Here is a 26,347-nt window from a genome sequence, read left to right as displayed (position 1 = left end):
GTAATCCTCCTTTATTTTCAGTTTCTTCAGTTTCCATTATAAGAATATTAAATGGCAAATTTTGGAAATGAACAATTAATAAATGTATTTATAAAAGAATTACAAATTGTTCATCAGTAAGAGTAGTAATATGACATGTCATGCCTTCTCAGTCACCTCTATTTAGGCATGATTGTTGGCTTCAAACACTATTCAAACAAACTTTTACACCGTTTTGTTTTGTTTTGTTTTTAACTTTGTGAGCTTCCATACTAAATCTAGAATCTCATAACAATACACTTAGCCTGATCCAGTTTTATGTTGTACTATTATCCCATAATTTTAAAATTCTTTCCCACACATCCCCAGACTTCTGCTTGAATAAATTAGCAAACTCATTAAACTCCTCAGGAGTGTAGCATACCTCCTCATGAACTACATTTCTACCTCCCCTCTAGGAGCCAGCTTTGTCTTAACTCTGGTTATAAGTCTAGAGGCAGCTTGTTGGGTTCTGAGGAACATTAGTATTGTTTTGTCTGGCATTTCCTTTAGAGAAGGTCACTGCTGGTTTATCAGACAACAAAATGGCCAAAGTGTTACAACTCTCAGAAGGGAAGTCTGCACAGGGCAGGTAGGCCAGGGTCCCAGGTCTTGCCCGCTGCTATGGCAGCACTAATGCCAACAGCAGGGGTGACCTCGGACAGCTGCGATGGGCAGCAGGTGGGCAGAGGCTGTGGCAGTAGCAGCAGGGGCGTGAGCCTGGTCTGCCAGGCATGTTTAAGGTCCATCGATGAATACTTCAGGAGAGAAAACTCTTCCCAAAGTGTTACAGCTCAGTAAAACAAACACTCTCAGATGCTTCTCAGTGAAATAACATGTGCACTTTATTCCATGTGGATAGGATCTTTATAAACACTGAGGAGTAGGGTGGGACCTGGGGATGGGATCCGGGGGTGGAGGCTTCCCATTGGTTCAGATGCTAGTGATGCTCCATTAGCTTGAGGAAGGACTTCAGGTGTTTTCCTACATCCCAGTGTGCAGGATCTCAGTCTTTACCAATTAATGTCCTCACTTTAACCACTCACACCCTCTCAGACAGGGACTTGAATTTTCTCTGTAATTTAGCCAGCCGTATAATGAGGGCTTCAGTTTGATTCCCCTGCAACTTGAGCCCTGTGGCTGCTGGAGAGAAGATTCTCTTCTAGGGCATATTTAGAAACCTTTAGACTGTTTGTGTGCATTGAAAACCAGTTAATTTTATCACTAAGTTTATTGTTGTTTTTCACCATATTCTGAGATGCTAAGAGTTGGTTAATTTTATCACAGAGCTTATTCCTGTTCTTTGTCAATCTATCCAGAGGTGCAATAAGCAAACAACTAGCATTGTCTTTTTACTTATTTTTCCATAAACTGTGAAAAGTTTTATATACATAGTTACCAAATCTGTTACCACCCACAACTGGAGAATCAGGATAATAAAAGCATTTATCTTCTAAGATATAAAATATCTTAAATGGTAAATAATTAAATATACTTAATATATGTAAATAGTAAAATAGTTCATACCATGGACTTTTAGTGATTTCTGAGCTTCCAGGAAAGGCTTCGGTAACTGGAGAGGTTTCAGTATCTGTAGGTATTAGTGAATTGGAAAGCCTATTCTTTTTTTTTTTAATATATTTTATTACGTATTTTCCTCAATTACATTTCCAATGCTATCCCAAAAGTCCCCCATACCCTCCCCCCTCTCCCTCATTTCCCTACCCACCCATTCCCATTTTTTTTTTTTTTTTTTGGCCCTGGCGTTTCCCCTGTACTGGGGCATATAAAGTTTGCAAGTCCAATGGGCCTCTCTTTCCAGTGATGGCCAACTAGGCCATCTTTTGATACATATGCAGCTAGAGTCAAGAGCTCCGGGGTACTGGTTAGTTCATAATGTTGTACCACCTATAGGGTTGCAGGTCCCTTTAGCTCCTTGGGTACTTTCTCTAGCTCCTCCATTGGGAGCCCTGTGATCCATCCACTAGCTGACTGTGAGCATCCACTTCTGTGTTTGCTAGGCCCCGGCATAGTCTCACAAGAGACAGCTTTATCAGGGTCCGGAAAGCCTATTCTTGATACTTAAAAGATTTATGCTTATACTTCTGTTGCTCTAGAACCACTTCTGGTACAACAGGGTTACCTAGAGTCATTGTCATAGTCATCATCGTTGTCATCGTCCCCCTCCCCCTCCTCCTCCTTCTTCATCGAGCTAATGCAACCGTGGCTGGCTATGAATGGAATGTTAAAGAATTCAGAATTTGTTCAGTCCACAAGGCTGCATTTCTCAAGCTGGTTTTTAGTAGATGCTGGAATCTCAAAGTAGGCTCAAATGCCAGTGAAGGAATAGTTGTGCTAGCAAGATGAGAGCAAGCAGGCAAAGAGCAAAAGCTTCCATCTTACATGTCCTTTTATAGACTTCCAGCAGAAGGTGTGGCCCAGATTAAAGGTGTGTCTTCCTGCTTCAAGATCCAGATTAAAGGCTTGTATTTTCGCATCTCGAGATCTGGATTAAAGATCTGTGCCTTCCTACCTCAAAAGTCCAGAATAGAAGTGGATTCACCCACTTAAAAACAAGCAAAAAATCTCACAGGTGTGCCCTCTGTTTTGGATTGTAATTCATTCCACATGTATTCAAGTTGACAACCAAGAAAAGCCATCACATCCAGGTGTCCATGCTGTTTGCTGGGCAGTCAGCAGTTTGGATCCCAGATTGTAGTCAATTTTACAGAAGCTGTCCTATTTTACTCAATAATGGCCACAGTGTTCAAGAGAACCCTGTTGCAGACTTATTGTAGTGTGTTATAGTTGTGTTTACTGCTACGTACTGCTAGTCTCTTACTGTGCATGTGTATGAAAGAACACAGTATATACAAGTTTGGGTATATTGTCTGTGCCCATAGGCTTCCATTTGGGTCTTAGAATATGTTCTTAAGTTTTAACAAAATTATGTAAAAATGGTTTTATTCTATTATCCTCTTGTAGTAACAGTTTTGGAATTTTGGTTACTTTAAAAAACACAAAAATATTTTAAGAATGTTCTTCTGTTTTAATCCCAGGAGTGCTGACATGGGACTGCTTCATGTTGTCCACAGCAGCTGACTATGATTTGCCTTGTGCTCTAGCAAAGGTGCAATTTTTGCCAGCTGCAGATAGTTTCTGAGATTGTGTGATGTTTGGAATTTTGGGGACTTTTCAGAGGATATATACAGGGCCCTGGGAGGCAGGGTGAGTTGTTGGTTGTTGTTGGTCTTGGTTTGTAAAGTACTGGAGCACAAAGAAGAAACGAGGAGGAGGGGGAGGAGAAGCAAGAAGAGGAGGAGGAGAAAGAGGAGGAGGAGGGGGGAGGAGGAGGAAATTAGATATCCTGACAGTGAAGACTAAACTTGCCCCAAAGAGCTCAATGCTCTAATTAGCAGGAAGTGGTCTAACAATAACATGGATCCCTTTCTGACCCCTGACTTTATTCAGGGTTCTCTTTTCTTTCCTCTCTATCCCTGTTTTCCCTCTTATCTAGTGTTAGGGGGTTAAAAGCATGGAAGGAAAGGGGTGGAGAAGGGTGGAAGAAAGAAGATCTCACAGAATAGCAAAGACTGCTTATATCCTCCTTTCCTTTTTGGGGCTAAACAGTATGTAATAAAGAACATGTTTACTTTAAAAAATACTTAAAAGTAATAGTAGTCGTAGTAGTTTCAGCTGTGTTCGAAGCTGAGGTGAGAATATTACTTAAGCATGGAAACTTGAGGCAGTCTCTTGTATGTGGGCATTTATAGAGCTAAGTCTTTTCAGTTAGAATAATAGTGCCAGAGTGAGGGACAAAGATCAGGACTGCCCAATGATCACAGTGGCTTGGAGGACTGGTGTTGGTATCTATGGCATAGAAAGTGGTAGTTACCATGAAATGTGCTAAAATCCAAAGCAGCAAGAAGAGGATTTTGAATGTTTTCTTGGAAAGAAATGACATAGTTTTGAGAGTCAATATTGTAAGCTCCTGAGTTGAGTGTGTAAATATGCCACATTTTCACACTGTCTCTGTGAAGAAGCTTGACTTTCTGTCAAAATGCAAAGTCTAGAATTTAGTACATTTTACCTATTTATACTGTTTTTGAAATTTCTGAGCCTTAGGGCCAATATCTTTGTGTCAGTGTGTCTTGATGACTTCTAGAAGGAATAATAACAGATACGGAATGACTAGCAGGTTTTTCTAACTGTTCTATTAAAATGTCAAAAGAATTTTTGTAAGATAGAGTCTCACTAGGTAGCCCTGGCTGACTTGGCACTCACTACATAGAGCAGGTTGGTTTCTAACTCACAGAGCTCCACCTGCTTCTCAAGTGCCGGGGGTAGAAGTGTGTGCCACCATGCCCAGCTGTTGGAATGTATTTTAAGCCCTTTCTTTCTTTCTTTAAAAAAAAAAAAAAACGTGGTTCAAGGAACTTTGATTAGGTTGTGAATTTATAGAGATGTGATGTTAGCAAAGAATAAGCTTTTGCTACTATTATTAAAATGACATTTTCATTTGCAGTTTCACAGAAAGCAGGAGCATGGATTCTCATTCTCAGTTCCTTGAACTTCTGTTGTGAGTCTAGAGAGAGAAAGAGTCTCCTGCAGTGACTGTTGTTTCTAATATCCATTGACTCTGCTGCAGGTTCTTCCAGCACTGACAGGTGAGGTGGGGTGCAGGCTAGGCTAGATTTTGCAGTAGTCATAGGTAAAAGTACAATGGGAAGCAAAGGTGCTGGTGACTGCACAGCTCCCCAACCCCATTCTGCTCTCTCTGAAGTACTATTGTCAGGAAGGACCATTCTGTCCTTCCCTTCTGTCCTTCTCTAAAGGTTGTGAGTTTTGTGTGTTTGACACTAGGCGTTTGGGGGAATGAAACTGTAGACCAGCTTTAGAACCTGGAAGCCTGCTTGAGCTTTTCCAACCCATCTGCATCATCCATCTGCTGTGCACTCCTTTGTAACATGCTTTGAAAAGGAGCAGGTCCACACTTTGTTGCTAGAACAAAATCTGCCTGGCCTACTCTTGACAAACTGATCCTTCACCAGACAAACTCCTCCTCTGGCTGAGGTTCAGGGTCTGTCCCTGCCAGTGTATTGAACAAGGATGGATTTCTGAGTCCTTACAGAACTGATTCCATGTGTAGCCAACTGTTGTTATCTGTCTGTGAGGTAGGGGTGAGCATTTTATATAATGCAGTCTTGTTTTCTCCCCTGATATTTTTGTATTAGAAACAAGGCAGGAGAGAAGGCAGCCAGCTGTCAAAAGGGGTCATGGGTGATTTTCCCGTTTCCTCATATCTTCCAACATCATTATCAACCCTAAGCTTCTAATGCACCTGGGCTAGCTTCTAAGGTCTGTAGACATTTTCTGGAACCACTGCTTCAGCACTTTGTTTCTGTGGATGCTATCGTGCTGCATTCATTCTTTACTGATTGTTCTTTGTATTTTGTGTGTTTTGGGTTTTGGAGGTCATACTCTGTGAGCCAGACTGGCCTCTGTGACCTTCATGTCTCTGCTTTCCCAGTATGGGGATTATAAGCATGCAGCACGATTCCTGGCTTTTATTGGAAAGAAATGATAAATTTTTGAGACAGTGATTAGTGTAAGCCTCCTGAGCCAGTAAGTGCAGTGTGTAAGTGTGCCGTATCTTTACAGTCTCTCTGTGCAGAAGCTTAGCTTCTGTCAGAATGAAAAATGCAGAGTTACAGAATAGTCTTTGCTCCCCATTTATATTGTAAATCTTCTGGGTCTTAGGGCTGATATCTTTCTGGGTGGCCATTTCCCCAGATGACCTTTGAAATAATCTTGCCAAGCATCTTCTTGTGCAGTTTATGTTAACCCCTCCCTGGTTCTGAGAGGATCTTGATAGAAGTAGTTCAATTTCTAAGTGTATTGCTTTTTCATTCAGAACATGTTAGTTTTTTGTTTTCTGTGTGTGCTGATAGCATTCCACAGCTTTACACATTTTTGTTATTCCCATTATGTGTTATGTATTTCATTACTACAATGAATGAAGATTTAAAATTCTATTATTTTTTGCATACATAGAGTTCATCTTGATATTTATTTTGAGTAATTTTTGTGCATGGATTACAGTTCACTTCCTTGCCTATGGTTAATGATGATTTCATTATCACTGTTGAAAAAGGCTACCCTGAATACATTGAGATTTCTTTGAATAACCAGTATATCATGTGCTTCTTTGTGGGTTGTTTCTGACTGAAGAGAGGTGACTAACATTACAGACGGTGACACTGAACTTCATCCTGCTGCTTACCGTGCTGTACCATTGAAACCTAGAAATTGTTTACTTCTTGAAATTTTTGTTTGATGCTACAGACTGCTAATCATAGTTACGTGAAACCATGGGAAATGAAATCTGAATATAGTCTACTATAATTTTATTAGAATTGTCCTCCAAGAACTCCCATATTAAAGGCTTATTCCCCAGCCTATGGTCCTGTGGATTTAGCCTAGTCGGAAAAAGTTAGATCCTTGCAAACATGCCTGTAACGGAGATAGTGAGACTTTGACCCCTACCTGAGTCTGTTTTTTGATCCGTAGCTGCCATAGGTGAGCATGGCTCCTCTGCTATGTATTCTGGCCAGCTGTGTTTGCCACTACAGGCTTGTAGCAGTATGCTCAGGCAACCATGACCATGGACTGAGACTTCTGAAACTGTGAGCCGGAGTAGACCTGTCTTTCTTTTAGTTGATTATTTTAGATAATTGCCACATCAATGAGATGTTTACTAACACAGCCTAACTTTCTGAGGCAATATGCTTTCAGACACTAATCAAAAGAGCCAGAGATTGCTTAAGATTCTGAATCATTGCTGCAGTCACTGTTTCTTGTGTGCTAGATTTGGTTAGTAGCTCTTTTCCTCTACTTAAGCAATTGTTTGCCCAGCCGGTTTCTGTTTCTTTATATAGTATGTGCTAAGAGGCACTGTACTATATATTATCTGTTACTCAGTACACACATCTAGATAGCTTTGTGTTTCCTTTTTAAAATTATTTTTATTTATGCCCATTTGTCTGTGTGAATATATAAAATATGTGTATATACATGGTATCTAGAAAATGGTGTTGGGTCCAGTGGAGTTAGAGTTACAGGCAGTATAAGCTGCATAATTAGAATGGATGCGGGGAACCGAGCGCAGGTCCTTGCTTTTAACTACTGAACTGAATCTCCACCCCCTTGTAGTTGTTGTTGGTTTGGTTATTCTTTTTGGTTTGCTTTTTTTGAGACAGGGCTTCATGTGTCTCAGGCTGGTCTTGAACTCACTATGCATGATCCTGAACTTCTGGTCCTCTTGCCTCATCTCCTTACTTCTGGGATTACAGGCATGAGTCACCATTTCCAATTCATATCAGGCTGGAACTCAGGACAAGCACATTACCAACTGAGCTATAGCCTCAGCCTGTTTTTGAGACAAGGCCTTACTAAGTGGTTTAGGCTGGCTAGACTAGATTAGTGTGGTTGTCCTGCCTCAGCCTCCTAAGAGCTGGGCTTATTGGCAATACCCAATGATGTGCAGAACTTTTTTTTCTGTCCATTCTCAGATATATGTGCTTCAGCCTCCTTTGAGTGTCATACTCTCTTATCTCCTCAGCTCAGAAAAGTCAATGTGCTTCCAGGTCACTCCACTCTGTGCACTACAGTACTGTCTTCTCTCCAGACAAGAAGCTTTTGGAATTGTAGCATACTGTTATCTCCATTGAGTGATCATTGCCCTCATTTCCTCTGTTCAGTGTCCTAGGTGGTGCTGTTTCATGTATTTCCTCTGATGTTACAGCATTATTGGGTACCGGGATGCATCTGATCTTTGAGGCTCTTAATTGGACCTAGAGAAAGGAATGACTAGAATGGGGTCATCTGGAGCAGAACTTTTAGAATAGAGACTGGAAAATACCCAGAAAATGAGAGTCCTACATTAGAGAAGAGAATTGGATGAAATTTAGGTAAGGAGAAAGGACAGAGAAACCAGAGAATTAAAAATTAGAAGTTGTTGTAGGTTTATTAGTAATGAATGTGTTCACACAGTAAGCTTTGCCCCAGGTTTACCTTAGGAAAGCCATCTGCTGGACATGTGACATTACCTTTAGTCTGCGTAAGCTTTAACATTCTAAAAATGATAATAGAAACATAGTTGCTTGTATTATCTTTAAAACAAATTCACAATGATGAAAGATGTATAATATATTTACTTAAAGGTTAAATGTACTATATCTTTACTCTATTCTAAGCATGTGGAGATATTAGTAGAGTCCCATTGACTAGAAGATACATGGTGCCATCTAATGGCTAAGGTGAAGACTGTTCAGTGTTCTGCATATTGCTTTGCAAAATCTGTTGTTCTAAATGTCTGAAGTGCAGTTTTTATTAAACATGGAGATTTGCTTATGTTTCACTTTAATTTACAGTGTTTTTTTTCACATTCATCAATATAAGTGTCTTGTCACACTTAAAACCATGTATATGCTTACTTGGAAGCATATTCGATATAAATTCTGCTTATAAAACAGTTTTAATAAATGAGTCAGGTTTTCTGTACCTGCTTTGTTTTAAGTTTTTATTCCCCATCCCAACTCCTATAAGTAGTCATAACTAAGTTGTACCTATAGACTCTCATTTCTGTGTGTATGTGCAGATACAGTTGTGTGCCCGTGCACGTGGAGGCCAGAGGTAAACTGGATGTAATTCCTCAGGAGTCCTTTCCATTGATTCTTAAAACAGTGTCTCACTGGCTCAACAAATAGCTTAGGTTGGGTAGCCAGCAAGCTTAGAAAAAAAAGTGAAGCAATGCCAAAATGAGTCTTGAGATATTTATTTTCTTTTTGAGCATTGATGAATTCTTCTTTTTGTCATAATGATTAAAAGAATTGATAACTAGGCCAGCAAGATAGCTCAGCAGGTACTTACCACCAAGCTTGATGAACTGAGGTTTGGCATGTCAATTTTCTCTTTAGACTAGTAGTGATAGCTGCAGGTTCTACCCTTAGTCTCCATTTGAGAGTCTACTGCTATCTGCAGTAACAGTCACAACGTAAATGCTAACACATCCCTGGCTGGTACCCTTTGCCACCTCCATCTGTAGTGGCTTTCCATGCCTAGATGCCCTAGTCTGAGCTACCTCTGGCTAGATCCTTGCTTCAGAGCATCTTCTACCTGTTATGAGAACCCCTCCTCCACCTCTTTGCTCCTTACCTTGGGTCAGCCTTGTTCCTGTATCTTCAGCTTCTTCCCTGAGGTTTGGAGTCATGTGCCTCCGTGCCTTAGCCCTGACATCCTGAGTTTGATCCTCACGACCCACACAGTGGAAGGAGAAACCCTCTCTCTCTCTCTTTCCATTTTTATTAGGTATTTTCTTCATTTACATTTCAAATGCTATCCTGAAAGTCCCCCCACCCCTCCTACCCACCCACTCCCACTTCTTGGCCCTGGCGTTCCCCTGTACTGGGGCATATAAAGTTTGCAAGACCAAGGGGCCTCTCTTCCCAATGATGGCCAACTAGGCCATCTTCTGCTACATATACAGCTAGAGACACGAGCTCTGGGGGTACTGGTTAGTTCATATTGTTGTTCCACCTATAGGAAACCAACTCTCTTAAATTGTCCTGACTTCCACACTCCCACTGTAGCAGCTGTGCTCATTCCCTAAATAAATGAACAAACATAAAAACCGTTTTTGTTTTTTTGTTTTGTTTTGTTTTTTTTTTTTTGGTTACACAATAGTAGTTATTTTTTAGTTAAAAACAAAAACAAAAACAGCCCCCCAGCCGTGCATGGTGGTGCATGACTTTAATTGCAGCACTTGTTGGGAAGCAGAAGCCAGGGGATCTCTGAGTTTGAGGCCATCCTAGTGTACAAAGAGTGTCAGGACAGCCAGGGCTGATATACAGGGAAAGAAAATAACCCCCTAAAACTCAGTCCCATGAAACAAGACAACAAAACCCCCAAAACTCTTTAGCAAATGTAAAAAAAATTCTAAAAAAATGAAAATTCTAAAAAACAACACATAATTCCATCTCTCAACATGATAGCTGTTGATATTTTAGAATTCCAGCAGGTAGCCTCTATATATGTGTAGAGACAGAGAGGAGATCACAGTCTGCAGAGAGTTTCTTGTCTCAAGTTTATATAACTCATATCTTCCTGGGAGAACATTCTGTTGTTATGAATCATCTTTTGTTTTATTGATGTTAGGGATGCTTAATGATAGTGTGTAAGTGGGTTTTTTTTTCTATTTTATATACTTGGAAAACTTCTCTAAATTGAATGGTCCTTAGTTATGATTTTCCTAGTATTTTTATCAATTAAAATTTTACTGTGGTGCATTTTACTGTGGCGATTTCATATATGTATTTAATCCATTCAGATTACTTCTATTCTCTATTATCTTCCTCCTGTCTTTCCCCTATAATAAGTTTCTTTACCATATTCATACCTTTTTGTTATGTTTTGTAACTTACTCGTTTTAAATAGGGTTATTTATATGACCTTGGTTTGGAATTGCCTTTATGTGAAATTTGGGCGCCTTATTTATAATAGCCAGAAGCTGGAAAGAGCCCAGATGCCCCTCAACAGAGGAATGGATACAAAAAATGTGGTACATTTACACAATGGAGTACTACTGAGCTATTAAAAAGAATGAATTTATGAAATTCCTAGGCAAATGGTTGGACCTGGAGGGCATCATCCTGAGTGAGGTAACCCAATCACAAAAGAACTCAAATGATATGTACTCACTGGTAAGTGGATATTAGCCCAGAAACTTAGAATAACCAAGATATAAGATACAATTTGCGAAACACATGAAACTCAAGAACAAAGATCAAAGTGTGGACACTTTGCCCCTTCTTAGAATTGGGAACAAAACATCCATGGAAGGAGTTACAGAGACAAAGTTTAGAGCTGAGACAAAAGGATGGACCTCTAGAGACTGCCATATCCAGGGATCCATCCCATAATCAGCCTCCAAACGCTGACACCATTGCATACACTAGCAAGATTTTGCTGAAAGGACCCTGATATAGCTGTCTCTTGTGAGACTATACCGGGGCCTAGCAAACACAGAATTTGATGCTCACAGTCAGCTATTGGATGGATCACAGGGCCCCCAATGGAGGAGATAGAGAAAGTACCCAAGGAGCTAAAGGGATCTGCAACCCTATAGGGGGAACAACATGATGAACTAACCAGTACCCCAGAACTCTTGTTTCTAGCTGCATATGTATCAAAAGATGGCCTAGTCGGCCATCACTGGAAAGAGAGGCCTATTGGTCATGCAAACTTTATATGCCCTAGTACAGGGGAACGCCAGGGCCAAAAAGGGGGAGTGGGTGGGTAGGGGAGGGGGGGAGGTATGGGGGACTTTTGGGATAACATTTGAAATGTAAATGAGGAAAATACCTAATAAAAATATTTAAAAAAAAAGAAATTTGGGAGCGTAGATTATAATGTGTATGTGCACATGCACATGTGTGTACATGAAGACCAAATGTCAGTCTCAGATGTTGCTCCTCAGGAACCACCCACCTTGTATATTGAGGTGGGGATTTCACCTATTGGGATGAGTTGTCTACCAGGCAAGCTCCAGGGCTTTCTTGTCTTTGCTGTACTCATCCCAATAGGTGAAATCAAATTCAGATCTTCATTCTTGTACAAGAATACCAATTGAGCTATGTCTACAGCCCTACTACTTTTTTTAAAAACATGAAACAAAGTTATCTCTAAATTATGACTAACATTTGTTAAGTACTCTGTTATTCTACTCTAAGGCAGATACAGGAAAGGAACCCCTACCCCAAATAAGTTTATGGGCCCTGTCATCATTGAGCTACCTTTTAGGGTAGTAGCAGTATAAATTGCTATTTTGTTCCAGTGTGGTGAAGCCTGTGAAGAAAGCTTAGACTGAGTGCTATAAGAGCACATAGTGAAGGGTTTGTATCCAACCTTAAAACCCCAGGAAGCTATCTGGAGAAGTTCACTCCTGAATAGTCTTGAAAGGTAAAGATTGTCATGGTCAAGGTCAAGGTCTGAGAAGAAAGAGGGCTCATGAGAACCTGATTTTGCATCACCAACACAAATGCAAAAGCTAGGTGTGATGCAGGCAGGTAACTCTGGCACTGAGGGGACATTCTGGGGGCTCTGTCTAGCTAGACATTCAGCTAGTCTAGTTGAATGGCAAGCTTTAGGTTCAGTGTAAGAGTCTGTCTCAAAAAGTAAGACAGAGAGCAATAGAGGAAGACCTCATGTATATAGAGCAAGTGTATTTACATGTGTGTGTGTCTGTGTGTATGCGCAAGCATACAGAACAGGAAGGTAGAGAAGAGTGGGCCAGTGAAGTGCATACTAAGGCCTGGAAGAGTGAATTTTAATACCGCTTGTCTACCAAACTTATCATCCCATTGATCACTCCAGGTTGATTCAACTGATCTGACTGGTTGGGCAGGTGTGTCTTTCTTCCCTCTCCACTTTATGCATGTTCCTTCTGAAGCTGTGTGTTTGGTTGAGAAGACAGCATTGCCTGGTAGAGGTGGACCATTTTTCTATCATTAATACATGAGTAGCTGCACTCCCCTCCTAGAACCTACTAAAAACTCTCAAGAAAAAGAGTTGAGACAAAAAAGTGTTTAGCTTTTGCTAGAAGGTATGGCTCTCGTATGTAAAGATGTGTGCATCCTGCACAGAAATGAAAGCCTTTTCTAATTAGTGATGCATTTTAGGAGCACTGGTAACCTTGTTTTAATCGTAAAAGGTTTTGATATTAAACTTTCCACAGAATTCTCACCATACTGTAATCTTCTATCTATCTTTCTGTTAGCTCAATTCTAAACAGTGTAGGGAGACAGTGTGGCCAACTGCCATAGTCACTTGTTGAAGCTGAATCTCCAGTAAAACTATTTTTATTTGTGAATGCAACATGGCAGCATATGTAGCAAACTGTAGTGGCTTCACTATCTCTGTAGAACAGAGATGTCATTGGGAGTCATTATGACAGAGTTCTAGGGTAAGGACAGTGCAGAGCTGCATTAGGGTTATAACTAGCAGTTCTATTCACAGGTGCTCAGAAGAAACACCACAGTCTTAACAATAAGGCAGACTGTCTGACTGGAATTATTCTTGCCAAATGTTTCCTCCCCTGGCATCTCAGCACTTTTGTTGTTTGTTTAGAAGGTCTGTGTAGCCCAGTGTGGCTGTGAAATTGCTTGTGGTCAAGGATGGCCTCTAGTTCATTCTTCCTCCATCACCTAGTACCAAGATTGCAAGCTTTTGGGACCACTCTTGGTAGTTCTTAAATCTGTCCTTTGCTTGTTTTCATTTTTCTGAAGTAGGGTCTCCTGTAGTACATGTTGGCCTTGGATGTGCTGTGTAACCAAGCCTGACTGTGAATGAATGTTTTCATTTGTATGCTCAATTGCAGAAAGAAAAAAACCTGCATATGCTCTCTCATAAGCAAAATCTAGCTAATAATATATGTATACATGTAAGAAAATATGCACGTGAGTACAGTTCAACATGTAGAAAAGAGAACAAGAAAGACTAAATATTTGGGGAAGGACTGAATGCAGATAGAAGACATGAGTTATGAAAGAAAATATAAATGATTTTCTAGTTTTAACTCTATTATTGGTGTTTAATTTTTGGTGGTAGATAAATGTATAAGAATCTTTTCAGTAGTATAAGTGTAAAATTCAGTGTGAAGCTCTACACCTTCAGAATGACTATTCTAACTGTATAGAAATGACTGTTGATCTGGCTAATTTCTAATGATTTATTTATTTTTTTTACTATTAATGGTTTCATCAACAAATGCCTTTTCTATTTTTCTTCTGCTCTTTGATTTGTTTCTCATTGTATTCACATCTGTCCCTTGCTTTTTAATTATTGTGAGTTATTGAGTCTAGAAGTTTTATGTAGTTATGTGTTTTCCAGTTTTGGAAATGCTCAAAATTTCTTTGTGAATTTGCACTTTATAAATGTGATCATTACAGTAATTTAGCTGTTTGGAATTTGCTTGAAACTGGATCTACACCTTTCTCTTTTATGTTCATGTTTCTCCCTTTAATCTCATCAGTTAATAATTTCTGCAGTCAAGCTTTTGGATGGCAGATTATATTTTGTCTTTTCTAATCTGACCATTCCGTACTAAGAACATTACTGACTGGTACAAACTAAAGTTGAACACTTGCCATTTCTTCAGCAGTGTAGAGAAAATTTACCTTTAGTGTGGTATGTTTTATGTATGTTCTATATGTGATTATTGCTCTCTGAACATTTTTATTTTCTCAGTTTCACTTTGAAATATGAAATCATTATTGCTCTAATTTGAATTTTCATTACCTGTTAGAAACAATATACTTCTGATCCTATTTGACTTTCATTATGTACTAATTTTAAGGTTTGTTCAGACATACTCTCTTGAGCCAACATTTTTATTAATGTTTGTCAGTGTTTGAGTCCTGGTCAGGTAGTATAACCTCAAGTCACCCACATGTGACATACATTTTGTTTTTATGTGTTATCGTTTTAATCCATTGGTCCTAGGATAGCTTTTTTCCAGTCAGTGAATTAGCACTCATGCTCAACCTAGTATTTATATGACTTTATATAAAATTAAGGAGTATATTCTTAGTTTCCCTCCTTCAGGCTTTTAATACAGGTATTATATATCATAGCTCTGTAGAGTCGCTTTCTTTAAAGTTAAATAGGAGCCACCGAGTTTGTGTACTAAGCCATTGAAACTTACATTCTTTGTCTATTTTAACTCATTGGGGTATCTAACTGTTGCTATTTCCTGACTCCAAAATGCAAAGCCAGAAGCACAATGTCTATTTAGAGAAGAGACTAATTCTATAGCTTCTAGCTTTAGATCTGGTCACCAATAAGACCAAGTGTGGTAGCCCAGAGATGTTGATAGAACAGGCAGAATACACTGTTGCTGGTGCATGCCCAAGACTTCATGAATAATGAAACCTGGTGCTGTGTAGGTCTTCCAGGGCTTCATTTCCAACCTAGTTCCTATCTCCAAGTTAATTGATGAAATGGAAAGTTTGAGGACATTCTAAGATTTATTCAAGACAGTTAGACATAAATGTATGTTTCTTATTTAGATAACTGATCTTTCAAAGATAAAAAGACATAAAGATTGTTCTTTGATTGCACATCTTTTTGTATTTAATTGGAAGGTTGTATTTGATCACCTTAAGTAATATTTTTCCACATAGCTGCCATGTTTTCCATTTTGTGTCTGTATATGTCTGTACTACACTTGTATGCCTAGTGTCTGAGGAGGTCAGAAGAGGGTGTTGGATCCCTCAAAACTATATTTACAGATTGTTGTGAGTTGCCATTTGGGTCCTGGGAGTTAAACTTAAGTCCTCTGAAAGAAAAGACTTAACTGCTAAGCCATTTCTTCAGGGTCCTGTCCTCCCTCAAGGTTTTGTTTTGTTTTGCAATCCATATAACATCTCACAATTAGCATTTTATTTATTTGAATATCAGTATGACTTCCTTATGGGAAGATCACTTGGTAAATTATTATATGCATGGTTGCCTTTTTATGAACTTGTTGAATAAACAGTAGATGTTTTGTTTGATGGTTGTGATACAATGTCAGTGATCAGAAGTTGTTGTAGTTTTTACCATTGGGAACAAGCATTAATGAAACACAAGAAAAAGGAGCATTTTAAAATGAGTGTGGGACACAGTCTGCATTCAGCAGTTGGTATATGATGGAGCCTGGAAGGGGGGCTCCAGAAAGAACCTGTTACCTATATCCTCATTTCCTACAGTGTCTTCACACTGCCTCTCAGCAGCCTGCATCCACTCAAGTCTTACTTACACACAAGACCTCAACACTTCCATTTGTCCCCAGGACCCTCAGTGTTATCTTCTGTGCTTCCCACTCTACTTATTCTTCTCTCTTAGTGAGTCACTTTCACTTTTTTACTATACATTTTTTTTTTTTTTGCTTTTTCTTTGCTCTCTTACTCTTTTTTATTTTAGGTTCTTCATATTTTTAGATTTTACATTCTTCATAGTTGTCTTAGTTAGGGTTTTACTGCTGTGAACAGATACCATGACCAAAGCAACTTTTATAAGGACAACATTTAATTGGGTTCAGGGGTTCATTCCATTATTATCAAGGTGCGAGCATGGCAGCATTCAGGCAGGCTTTGTGCAGGCAGAGCTGAGAGTTCTACATCTTCATCTGAAGGCTGCTAGCAGAATACTAGCTTCCAGGCAGCCAGGATGAGGGTATTAAAGCCCATGCCTCAGTGATATACCTACTTCAACAAGGCCACACCTCCAGAGTGCCACTTCCTAGGCCAAGCACATTCAAACCATCACAATAGTTTAGCAGTTTCTTCTTCTAAGAAGTCAGAGTAGTTACCCAGTTCTTTCTTTCTAAGTCTTTGTTTAGGATTGTATACATTGTCTGCAGTTTTCTCTTGCTGTAGGTGTTTTTTGGATATGTTAGTATGTAGTTAGTGTTTCCCAGAGGTTCAAACCAACAGAAAACACCTTTCCCCATGGTAGCAGGAAGGTACCTGTTCATAACATGGAAGTTTCTTAAAAGTCTTCGATTTCAAATTCAAAATTTTCTTACTTAGTTTTGGTGGCAGGGATCCAGCACAGGGCCTAGTCCATACTAAGCATGTGCTTCACCACCGAGCTGTAACCCACCCCTGTTTATTTTAACTGAAATGCTTAAAACTTCTGGATAGTTAAATTATATAACATCTCTCTAAATCTCAGCTACACTGGATACTAGTGAGATCTCTGTCATAATATTCCACCAAGTTCTTTTTCTTTCAGGCCACTGAGCCACCGCTTTTTTCTTCAGGAATATGGTGTGGTTAATGCTGACTTGTGTCCATTTTATCCTCAGTGTACAGCCCTGCTCTGATAAAGCTCTGGGTGCTGTAGTGACATACAGCCTTTAGGGCCAGGACAATGTGCTTCACACTAGCCACTCCTCAGCACACTTGTCAGTGCTGGCTGGACAACTGTCTGCTTCTGGGTTGGCAGATTGCATCTCTTTTGAAAAGCATTTCTTTAAAACTAAAATATATTTGCCTTTAGCGTATCTGGTACAGATATTATACCAATGGAAAAGGGATAAAGATTGTTTTACAAACGGAGCACCACAGTTTCTGTCTTGCCTGCCTTGGGAATGCAAGAGAACAATGTTTATATTTAGATAACTGCATTTAAGAGGAAGAAAGGTGGAATGCTGAGCCCATGTTATGTCGAACTAATGTAGACCAGGTTAGAAAGCATGATGTAATGCCAGGTGTGGTTTGAATGAGAATGGCCCCATAGGTTCATATGTTTGAATACTTGGTGGGCCACAGTTGGTGATGATTGGGAAGGATTAAGGGACATGGCCTTGTTGAAAGATGTGGGAAATGAACTTTGAGTATTCAAGAGCCTTCATCATTCCTAGTTAGTGCTCAGAGGTGTGCTCACGTGCCCCCCACCATGTCCTACCCCTTCTTTGCTTGCTATTTGTAGATAAAATACGCTTATCAGCTACTGCTTCAGTGCCATGCCTGTCTGCCAGCTGCCATTCTCCCTGCTATAATGGTCATGGACTCACCCTTTGAAACTCAAGTCCCCAGTAAACTTCTCCTTCTTTAAGTTGCCTAGTTTATGGCTTAGCACAGCAATAGAAAAGTAACTAAAATAGCTGCATTTCTTCAATACATGTCAGCTTATGGAAAACACACTTTCAGAAAGAGCAGAGATGCTTTCATCACTTGAGGAAGAAAACTCTGGCATACCACTCAATTTTAAGAAGATGACGTTTCTCTAAGAGAATTGAAAGAAACTGTCTACTGGTTACCATACTTTGGTGGTTTTGAACTAAATTATGAAATAAGCCTATCTGAAATTGGGTGACATCTGGAATTATCTCTGAGTAGAAGATTATCCTGCAATTTGTGTTGAATTTTTAAGGTCCTCTTGTCTTAGGGTTTTCATTGCTGTGAACAGACACCATGACCAAGGCGACTCTGATAAGGGACATTTAATTGGGGCTGGCTTACAGGTTCTAAGGTTCAGTTCATTATCATCAGGGTGGGAAGCATGGCAGCATTCAGACAGGCATGGCACTAGAGGAATTGAAAGTTTTATATCATCTTGTTCTAAAGGCAAACAGGAGAAGACTGGCTCACCCAGCAGCTAGGAGGAGGCTCTTAAAGCCCATGCCCACAGTGATATACCTACCCCAACAAGGCCACACCTACTCCAACAAGGCCACACCTCATAATAGTGCCACTCCCTGGGCCAAGCATATTCAAACCATCATACCTATTGTAGAGGATCAGCTACGGAGACATAATTGTAAATGTTGAACAACTGCAACAGGAAAACAGAGGTGAAGCCTTGGAAGGTGCTCTGTGATGTCATTTAAATAACTTATCAACAGACAGAGAAAAGCACTGGGGCAGTTAGCTCTAATTTGTTCATAAGAGAGATGCACTTTCCTGTGGGGAGACTATTAGGAGGGTAGGTGGTCTTAGTCTAAACTTAACTGGAGTCAGTTTTGCAGCCTTGGCTATCCTTGAAGGAAAATTTCTCCCAGAAAAGGTTGGAAAAGTTTGTGTAATGGTTTAATTTACATACATTGTTATTAGTACATTGCATGTTATTAAACCTGAATCTTAGTATTTGGCTATAATTAATGTTTGGTTTCCTGGTTTATTTTTTTCTAAGATTAATTTGAGTATTTTATTGTTATGAAATTTCCAAGATTAAATTGAGTAGTTTGTTGAATTGAAAATTTAATTTATTTAGCTGTACTTGTAGGAAATGTATAGCTCAGTCTTCTGACAGTTTGACATGTGAAATATATTGAGTGGCTCCTGTTATCCACACAAGTCTAGGTATCTGCTTTGGCAGAGGGAGTTTTGTTTTCTCTGACATTTTAGAGTTCACAAGGAATGCCCTTTTGGCCTTCCCTCTGGGCCTCTCTTGTCCTTAGTTGTTTGTAATGGATTATATAATCAATAATGTTCTCTCAAGTGCTTGAAGTTTTTGAATAAATATAAAACCCATAGTTATCGATACATTATGTTCATTTTGATGACTGTACATCACTTTTCCAGTCTGGCATCATTTGTATAATAATATAAACATTTCAGGGGACATGTAATTTGTGTAACTGAGATGTTACAAAGGTAATTTAAGAACATCAGATTAATCTTTTCTACCCCTAACTTATTTCTTGGTGTCCCCATAATTTTTTATTTTATGTCCAATATATGAAGAAATGATTAAAATATAGTAAAAGGTTTTAGACATATATTGTAAACAATTTTTTAAATGAAAGTTGTATTTTTATTTGGTTGACATTTTGGTCAGGAGATAGAATGGCATCTATGAAATGAATTATTAAAGCGTACATGATGGTGCAGGGTTGATCTCAGGTTCCATGCTCAGTGGACAAGTCTCATCCACATGGTGCCATGCAGACTGTAAGTTTTGCTCTTGTCTCTTCTGTTTTAAAAGAACTATAAACCATACTTAGTCTTTGTCTAATTGAATAATGTATTTTGTAATAATTCTAAAATGTGTCTGTGCATTAGAATCTTGCTTTTATATAAAGCTTTATTTAGGACAGAGAATGATGGTGGTGACAAGGAAGTGAGAATTGGAGACATTTGTGTGGCAGCCAGTTTCCTTATTCTTGTTTATATGCCAATTTTAGTTTCCTTTTTCAGAAACTACATAGAAAATGTCCATTTGTGGCCTAGTGTAGTACAGAAATTAAGTATTCTTCAGTCAAAATGATTTGTCTTTGTTTTGACTGTCATAGACATGTTTCAACTTTTTTTGATGAAATTATCTCTAGAAGTTAACATGACTCTTACCACTATTACTGCAACTTAAAAACTGACAAAGTGGCATTTATTTAAAGTTTGCTTTTTCTAAGTATTTATTTCTAAATACACTGATAATTGTCTAAAGGAGTTTAGCATATGTAATAAAAACTCAGACAAAGCCAATTCTCTGGGGTTTTATCATTGTACTTTTTAATATTTATTTTGCAGATAGCTCAGTGAATTACAATTTTTGTTGAAGTACCATGATGATCAAACTTCCTCTTTGATAGAATATCTTTAGTTTAAAATTTTGTTTATTGTTGTAGAATATATTTATTCTCAATCAGGGCTTCTATCCCGCCTTTGAGTATACAATTCCCAGATAAAACACACATGACCTTTAATTTACACATTAGCCTTTATCAGCACTAAAACTGGGCAGATATATACCCTCCGTGCTATTAGAATCTACTTTCCTATTGAGAACCCCAAGTTATTACTACTCTGTTCCTTTTGGGTGCTCTTAACTTCAAGTGGCCAGCCCTCATGGCCATGATTTTAAGATTCTTGTCCTATGGTGTCTTGTCCTCTCTCCTCATGGTCTCTCCTCACCCTGAACCAGGTAACTCAAAACCCACCTACCTCTAATCTCTCCAGTGATCAGCTGTAGCCAATTTTAGTTAACCAATAGTTTTAAATCAAGGAACAAAGTTTGCACAACAAAAGCTCGTAAATGAGAGAATTCACTCATAGGCCTGGATCTTTGGGTATAGAATTAAGCATTGGAATCCATAGCAACAGACCAAACCTCATGCCTGGTAAATGCCAAGCAAAGAGACAGCTGGTTAAACAGTGGTTCTCAACCTTCCTAACATTGTGACCCTTTAATAAAGCTCCTCCTGTTGTGGTGACCCCAACCAGAAAATTATTTTGTTGCTCCTTCATAACTGTAAGTTCGTTACTGTTATGATTCATAATGTAAATATCTGTGTTTTCCAGTGGTCCTAGGTGACCCCAATGAAAGGATCATTTGACCCACAAAGGGGTTACAACCTACAGGTTCAGTTTGGAATCAGGATTCTCAGTGCCTGACTAAACTCAAATCTAGGCCTCTCACTGAACCTAAAGATCTCAAAATCTTTAGAATGTTTTAGGGTCTCAGTAATGATACCTGCCAGATGTGTTTAATGAGGATTAAGGGAGACAATACTATGAAACAGTCTCTGCTAAACAGTGTCTCTCTGTCTCTGTCTCTGTCTCTGTGTAGTGTGTGTATGGCCAGATGTCAGCCTCTGGTGTCACTGAACTTTAAGGAGCCATCCACCTTGTTCTTTGGAGCAGGATTTGTCACTAGACTTGCACTTCCCTGATTTTGCTAGGTAGAACAACCGACATAATCTTGGGATCCTCCTGTTTCTACCTTGCCAACACTGAGCTTACGAGTATCTACGACTTGTCCAGACTTTTATGTGGGTGTTGGAAATTGAATGCAGCTTTTCATGCTTGCATAGCAGGCTTGCTGGCTGAACTCTCTCTTCAGTTCTGCAGCAGGAATTTAAAATATTTTTGATTATTTAATCTTATTTTGTGCTAATAGAGTTTACCTGTATACATGTCTGTGAACCACACACATGTAGTGCTCATGAAGGCCAAAAGGTATTGAATCCTGTGGAACTGGCGTTACAGAATATTGTGAGCCACCATGTGGGTGCTGTAAGCTAAACCCAGGTCTTCTAGAAGAATAGCCACTGCTCTTAACGCTGAGCCATCTCTCCAGCCCCCAACAGGAATTTTTAATAGCTTTACTTGCCTTTGGTGGATGACCTAGAAGCCTTGAAAAGGATAGGTCTGTGCATTTATTAATTAACTATATCATTAGAAATATTCATAATGTCTATAAGCAGATTCATAATGTAAGATTTTAGGGGAAATTCCAATCTTATATTGAATGAAAAATATCAATAGTGAAGTCTAAGTATAATTTTTTAATTAATTGTGTACAGTGTTCATTTCTGTAGTCTGATTTCAGTGCATCTTCTATTGTGGTTTTATACATAGGTGAGATTTAGCAAATGCTTATATACTCAGAACTATTGATTGTTTGGAATAATAAATATTTTGATTTTGATGTAAAATGAAAATAGAGATCTGAAGATTTATAACATTTGTTATTAGGAAATGTCACTTACTTTTCTATAACCATATTGCTATTTACTTATTTGGGGTTTTTTTTGAGACAGGGTTTCTCTGTATAGTCCTGGCTGTCCTGGAACTCACTGTGTAGACCAAGCTGGCCTCGAACTCAGAAATCAGCCTGCCTCTGCCTCCCGAGTGCTGGGATTAAAGGCATGAGCCACCACACCTGGCCATATTGCTACTTTAAATTATAGCTATGTATTTTCTGTGTTGGAAAATGGCATTTTATCAAGTGATAGATTAAAATTATGGTTGTATGAGTAGTGGCTTTGGAGCAGGCCCATTTTTCCTTTTCCAAGTGGAGAAAAGTTTGTTTTTGTTTTTTAAGTTTGTCCAAAGATACAGCATGCATTTACCAGTAAATTTGCAATGAATAGATTAACCATTAAGAAAGCCTCATGTCTGAATTTTTGGCTTAATTTTACTTTGTGAATGAAGGTTTTAAAGTAGTGTAAAAGGAACAAATGGGGAAAGCCCCAGGTCTTTTATAACTAACCTTACTTTCACAAGAAAAGCATGTTCATGTTCTCCTCTGAGATATTCTGCTGACATTTCTAACATATCACAGCAACACTACTGCCAGTATGTTCCCTAAAATTCCTTTCTCCATGTGACTCTTTTCCCCATGCTGTTAAAAAAAAAATGCCTTTCATATTTTTCATGTTGGTTAATGGCACTTCTGTCTACCTCACCTTTCAGTTTCGAATTAGAATATCATCAGCTTTTCCTGGTCTTCTACATTCTGTTGATTGACATTGCTTACATTCTTTGAACAAAAATTAGAATTCATCCCTTCTCTTTGCCACTGCTGCTACTGCTTCATTAAGAGTTCATCATAATCTTGCAGCTATTCAGTGCCTATCTTACTGCATTTTTCTTCATTTTAACCACTGTAAATTTTCAAGACATGTTTGTAGTAACCCTGTTGTTCCCTAAGTTTATATTCTTTAGGGCAATATCAAAGATTGACAGTTTGAATTTGCTTTTTTCTCTACTTTTGGTTATTATAATATATTCTTGGTCTTTCTGGAACACATGTTCTCTCATTCATTCATCTATTCACGCACATACTTGTTCTCAGCCACCGGATGTTGTAAGGTACATGGAGGACAGAGAGGTAACTACAACAGCTGTTACTGTTACTCTTCAGTGGTTTGGGGATGTTACATCATTGGCCTTGCTTGTCCATCTGCCCCTTTCTATTCTATTCTATTCTATTCTATTCTATTCTATTCTATTCTATTCATAGAATCTTTATTAGTCTTTTGATCTACACACAGTGCATCTTCTTTCTAAATTCTTCTTTGAACCTCAGAAGGTGGTTCTTCTGTCCACCCCAAGGTTTACATTCCTGTCTCTCACAGAACTCACTGACTTTTATTATCTTACTGGTTTTGAGTTGAATTTCTCATGAAGTAAAATTTATAAATTTACGAAGGAAGGAGGAGGATAAAAGTAATATAGGAATAAGTTGGGGACAGGGGAAAGGAAAACGCTGAAGAGGAGTTGAGAAGGCAGGAGAGACTGTGAGCACTGGTAAAGCACAGCTCCTAGCATCTTTGGCTTCTGGCTGGGTATTTGCTTCATGTCCTGCAGATCAGTTAATGGTGGGAATGGTCATTGGGTCTTTGAGAAGACTGAGTTGGCCACAGATATGTCCGTCTGTTGTACTCCATGTACTTGTTGTCAGCTCCTCTGTTCTTACTACCCCTCCTTTCCAGTGCTGCTTGTGCTTCATCTGCTCCAACACTGCTGACCCAGCTTTGAGTAGACTGTAATGTCATACTCTGCTCTACTTATGGTATGCCTGACTGTCATGAATAATGAAAAACTAACAGATAAAAGCACTAATCACTCACCAGGTAGTGACCTGGTTTTTAACAAATGAGTTCTGCTTACAGAATCTTGGGGGAGATTATGTGGTCGGTGCTGCTTGAACAATGGAGGGGGAAGTAGGCCATACTTCACAGGAGACATTTGATGTTTAAGATCCATCTACTCATGCAAAAGCGTGGCCTTTGTTTAACTCCAGATGACTGGTACAGTGCCAGACAATGGAGATGTGAAAGGACAGGGAGACTTATGGAGCTGGGAGTCCGAATCTCCTTGGGTGGTATGGTGTATCTCTTGAGACTAAATTTTTTTTAGTCTGACAGCTCATCATACTAAAATCTCATGCTGCTTCTAGAATATAACATGTCCGATCTCTAGGATTCACACATATCTTTGCTTCATCTTGGAATAATATTAACTTGTCTAAGTCCTGTTAGTTCATAAACTGTAGTCACAGAAGCTGTAGCTTTCAGAGAAGCACATTTGACCCTTCAGTGAGGGAACATATGGTACCCGTGATCCTGTATGTTTTCCGTCCTACTCTGTATTGTGCTTGCATTCTAACTGCCTGCATCATATGTGTGCAAAGCCAGGAGCTTGGTGTATGACTGACAGTTCAGAGATTTTATTGTCTGAGTGGAATGATATGAGAGATGGGTTGAGTATGTCAGACAAGAGGAAGAGGAGGGGCAAAGCCCAAGCCTGAGTGCTGTGTGTAAGAAGAAGGGTCTGGAACTTAAATGCTAGATTAAGGACTTCCCTCGTTAATAAGAAGGTTCAGAAAAGCTTAGAGAGATAATACTAGTACATGCTCTCATAAATTTAACAATTTTTAATGCATGAAAAATATTTTTCAAAGAATTTTTTTCTAATTCTGTGCCAAAATTTTTATAATATTCTTCATGGATTTAAAATAAGTTAACTGCTTATGTTTTAGACTTTTTTTAAAAATTCTTTCAGTATACTTATTTAGAAACATTTTGAAAATTTTTGAATGAATGCTGTTGAATATATTGAAAATATATCTTTACACTTTGTGGGGTTTCTTACAAACTATTTTAAATTATGACATTTTAAAAGTAGTTGACATTAGATAGCAAACTGTCTAGCGTATACTGGGAAATTCCTTCTTATTCTCAGCCTTGACTTTCTTTTCTCTAGTCTCTCCAGAGGCGGTTGGATTTTTGTCAGCGGTTGGGGTGTTTATTGTCTTGATGCTGCTCCTTTTTCTCTATATTAATAAGAAGTTCTGTTTTGAAAATGTTGGCGGGTTTCCAGATCTTGGTTCAGGATACAATACACGGACGAATTCACAAGATAAAATGTGTAAGTATCATCCCCACTTCTTTATCTGAATTGTTCCTTGTTTTAATAAGTGCTATGAGAAGGCCAACTTTGGTATGTGATAAACTTAACTTTTGAATCTCTACTTTGCAAGACTGAAATGTTTGTTAAATAATTATGTTCAGGTCTCCTGTTGCCTACAGATTGTTAAGCTACTACATAAAGGTAGTTGTCTATTATTGCAAAAAACCAATGTTTTTACTTTTCATTTATAAGGCATGTTTTTGATCTTGTGCTAGGAGTAGATAATGCATTAAGAGAAATAGCCTGGTCCATTGCACATATGGTTCTAGGAGAGCTTTCCCAGTATCAAGCTCTGAAGGCACTCAGTCTTTGTTTTACACATCTTCTCATTCTCAGCGGAAGATGATTGTTGCTGGGAGGAGGTGTTTCCCACACTGTGCTGTGCGCAGGAGCACACAGTGATTGTACTCTGGTGTTGTTAGGTCCTGGAGAGCTTGAGGACTGTAGTGCTGCCTTTCCCCATTTTTAGAGAAGCTTTAAAACATGTTACTACAAGAGCTTTTTATTTGCTGTTTCAAACATTCTCTTATATAAATGATAGTGGGGGAAGCTGAGAATGGTAAACCAAGGTGTTGATTTAGGAGTTTGAAGAATGAGAGCAGAGGAGCCATGCTTTACTATGTTCAGATGCTGGAGAATGCTCTCCTCTTCTGATAACCTAAAGGATGGCATCCCCCCCCTCATTTATAAAGATCTGGTAATTACCAAATTACGTTTTGATTTCTGTGTTAGAAACTATGCTGCCTTATATGGTTCTGATCTGGTTGACTGTTTCTCATGTTCCACACCAGACCTGTGTGTTATTCATTTGTGTGAATGAGCTGCTTATTTTTTTTTTAAAGATTTATTTATTTATTATATGTAAGTACACTGTAGCTATCTTCAGACACTCCAGAAGAGGGCGCCAGATCTTTTTACGGATGGTTGTGAGCCACCATGTGGTTGCTGGGATTTGAACTCTGGACCTTCGGAAGAGCAGTCGGGTGCTTTTACCCACTGAGCCATCTCACCAGCCCATGAGCTGCTTAAATATCAGTCTCTGCCTCTGTCTCTGTTGTCTTTCTCTCCCTTCTGCCCCTCCCTCCCTC

General features: G+C 38.9%; 1 protein-coding gene across 5 annotated transcripts in view; it reads left to right on the top strand.

Moving 5' to 3' along the window:
- The window catches only part of Syt14 (synaptotagmin 14), a 145,341-nt gene that overhangs the window by 27,787 nt on the left and 91,207 nt on the right, over positions 1 to 26,347 (top strand). For 2 of the 5 annotated variants that reach the window (XM_021173070.2, XM_021173063.2), the window contains exon 3: positions 25,053 to 25,217. In XM_021173070.2, coding sequence (XP_021028729.1) covers positions 25,053 to 25,217 — 165 coding nt within the window. Of the gene's footprint in view, positions 1 to 4,620; positions 4,686 to 25,052; positions 25,218 to 26,347 lie in introns of those variants that run through there. The other 3 variants (XM_029477504.1, XM_029477510.1, XM_029477518.1) reach the window with 2 other exon arrangements.

This window comes from Mus caroli, chromosome 1 (genome assembly GCF_900094665.2).
Source record: "Mus caroli chromosome 1, CAROLI_EIJ_v1.1, whole genome shotgun sequence".
Lineage (NCBI taxonomy): Eukaryota > Metazoa > Chordata > Mammalia > Rodentia > Muridae > Mus > Mus caroli.
The sequence above is the reverse complement of the archived record's forward strand: the minus strand, read 5'-3'. Positions and strand labels throughout refer to the sequence as shown.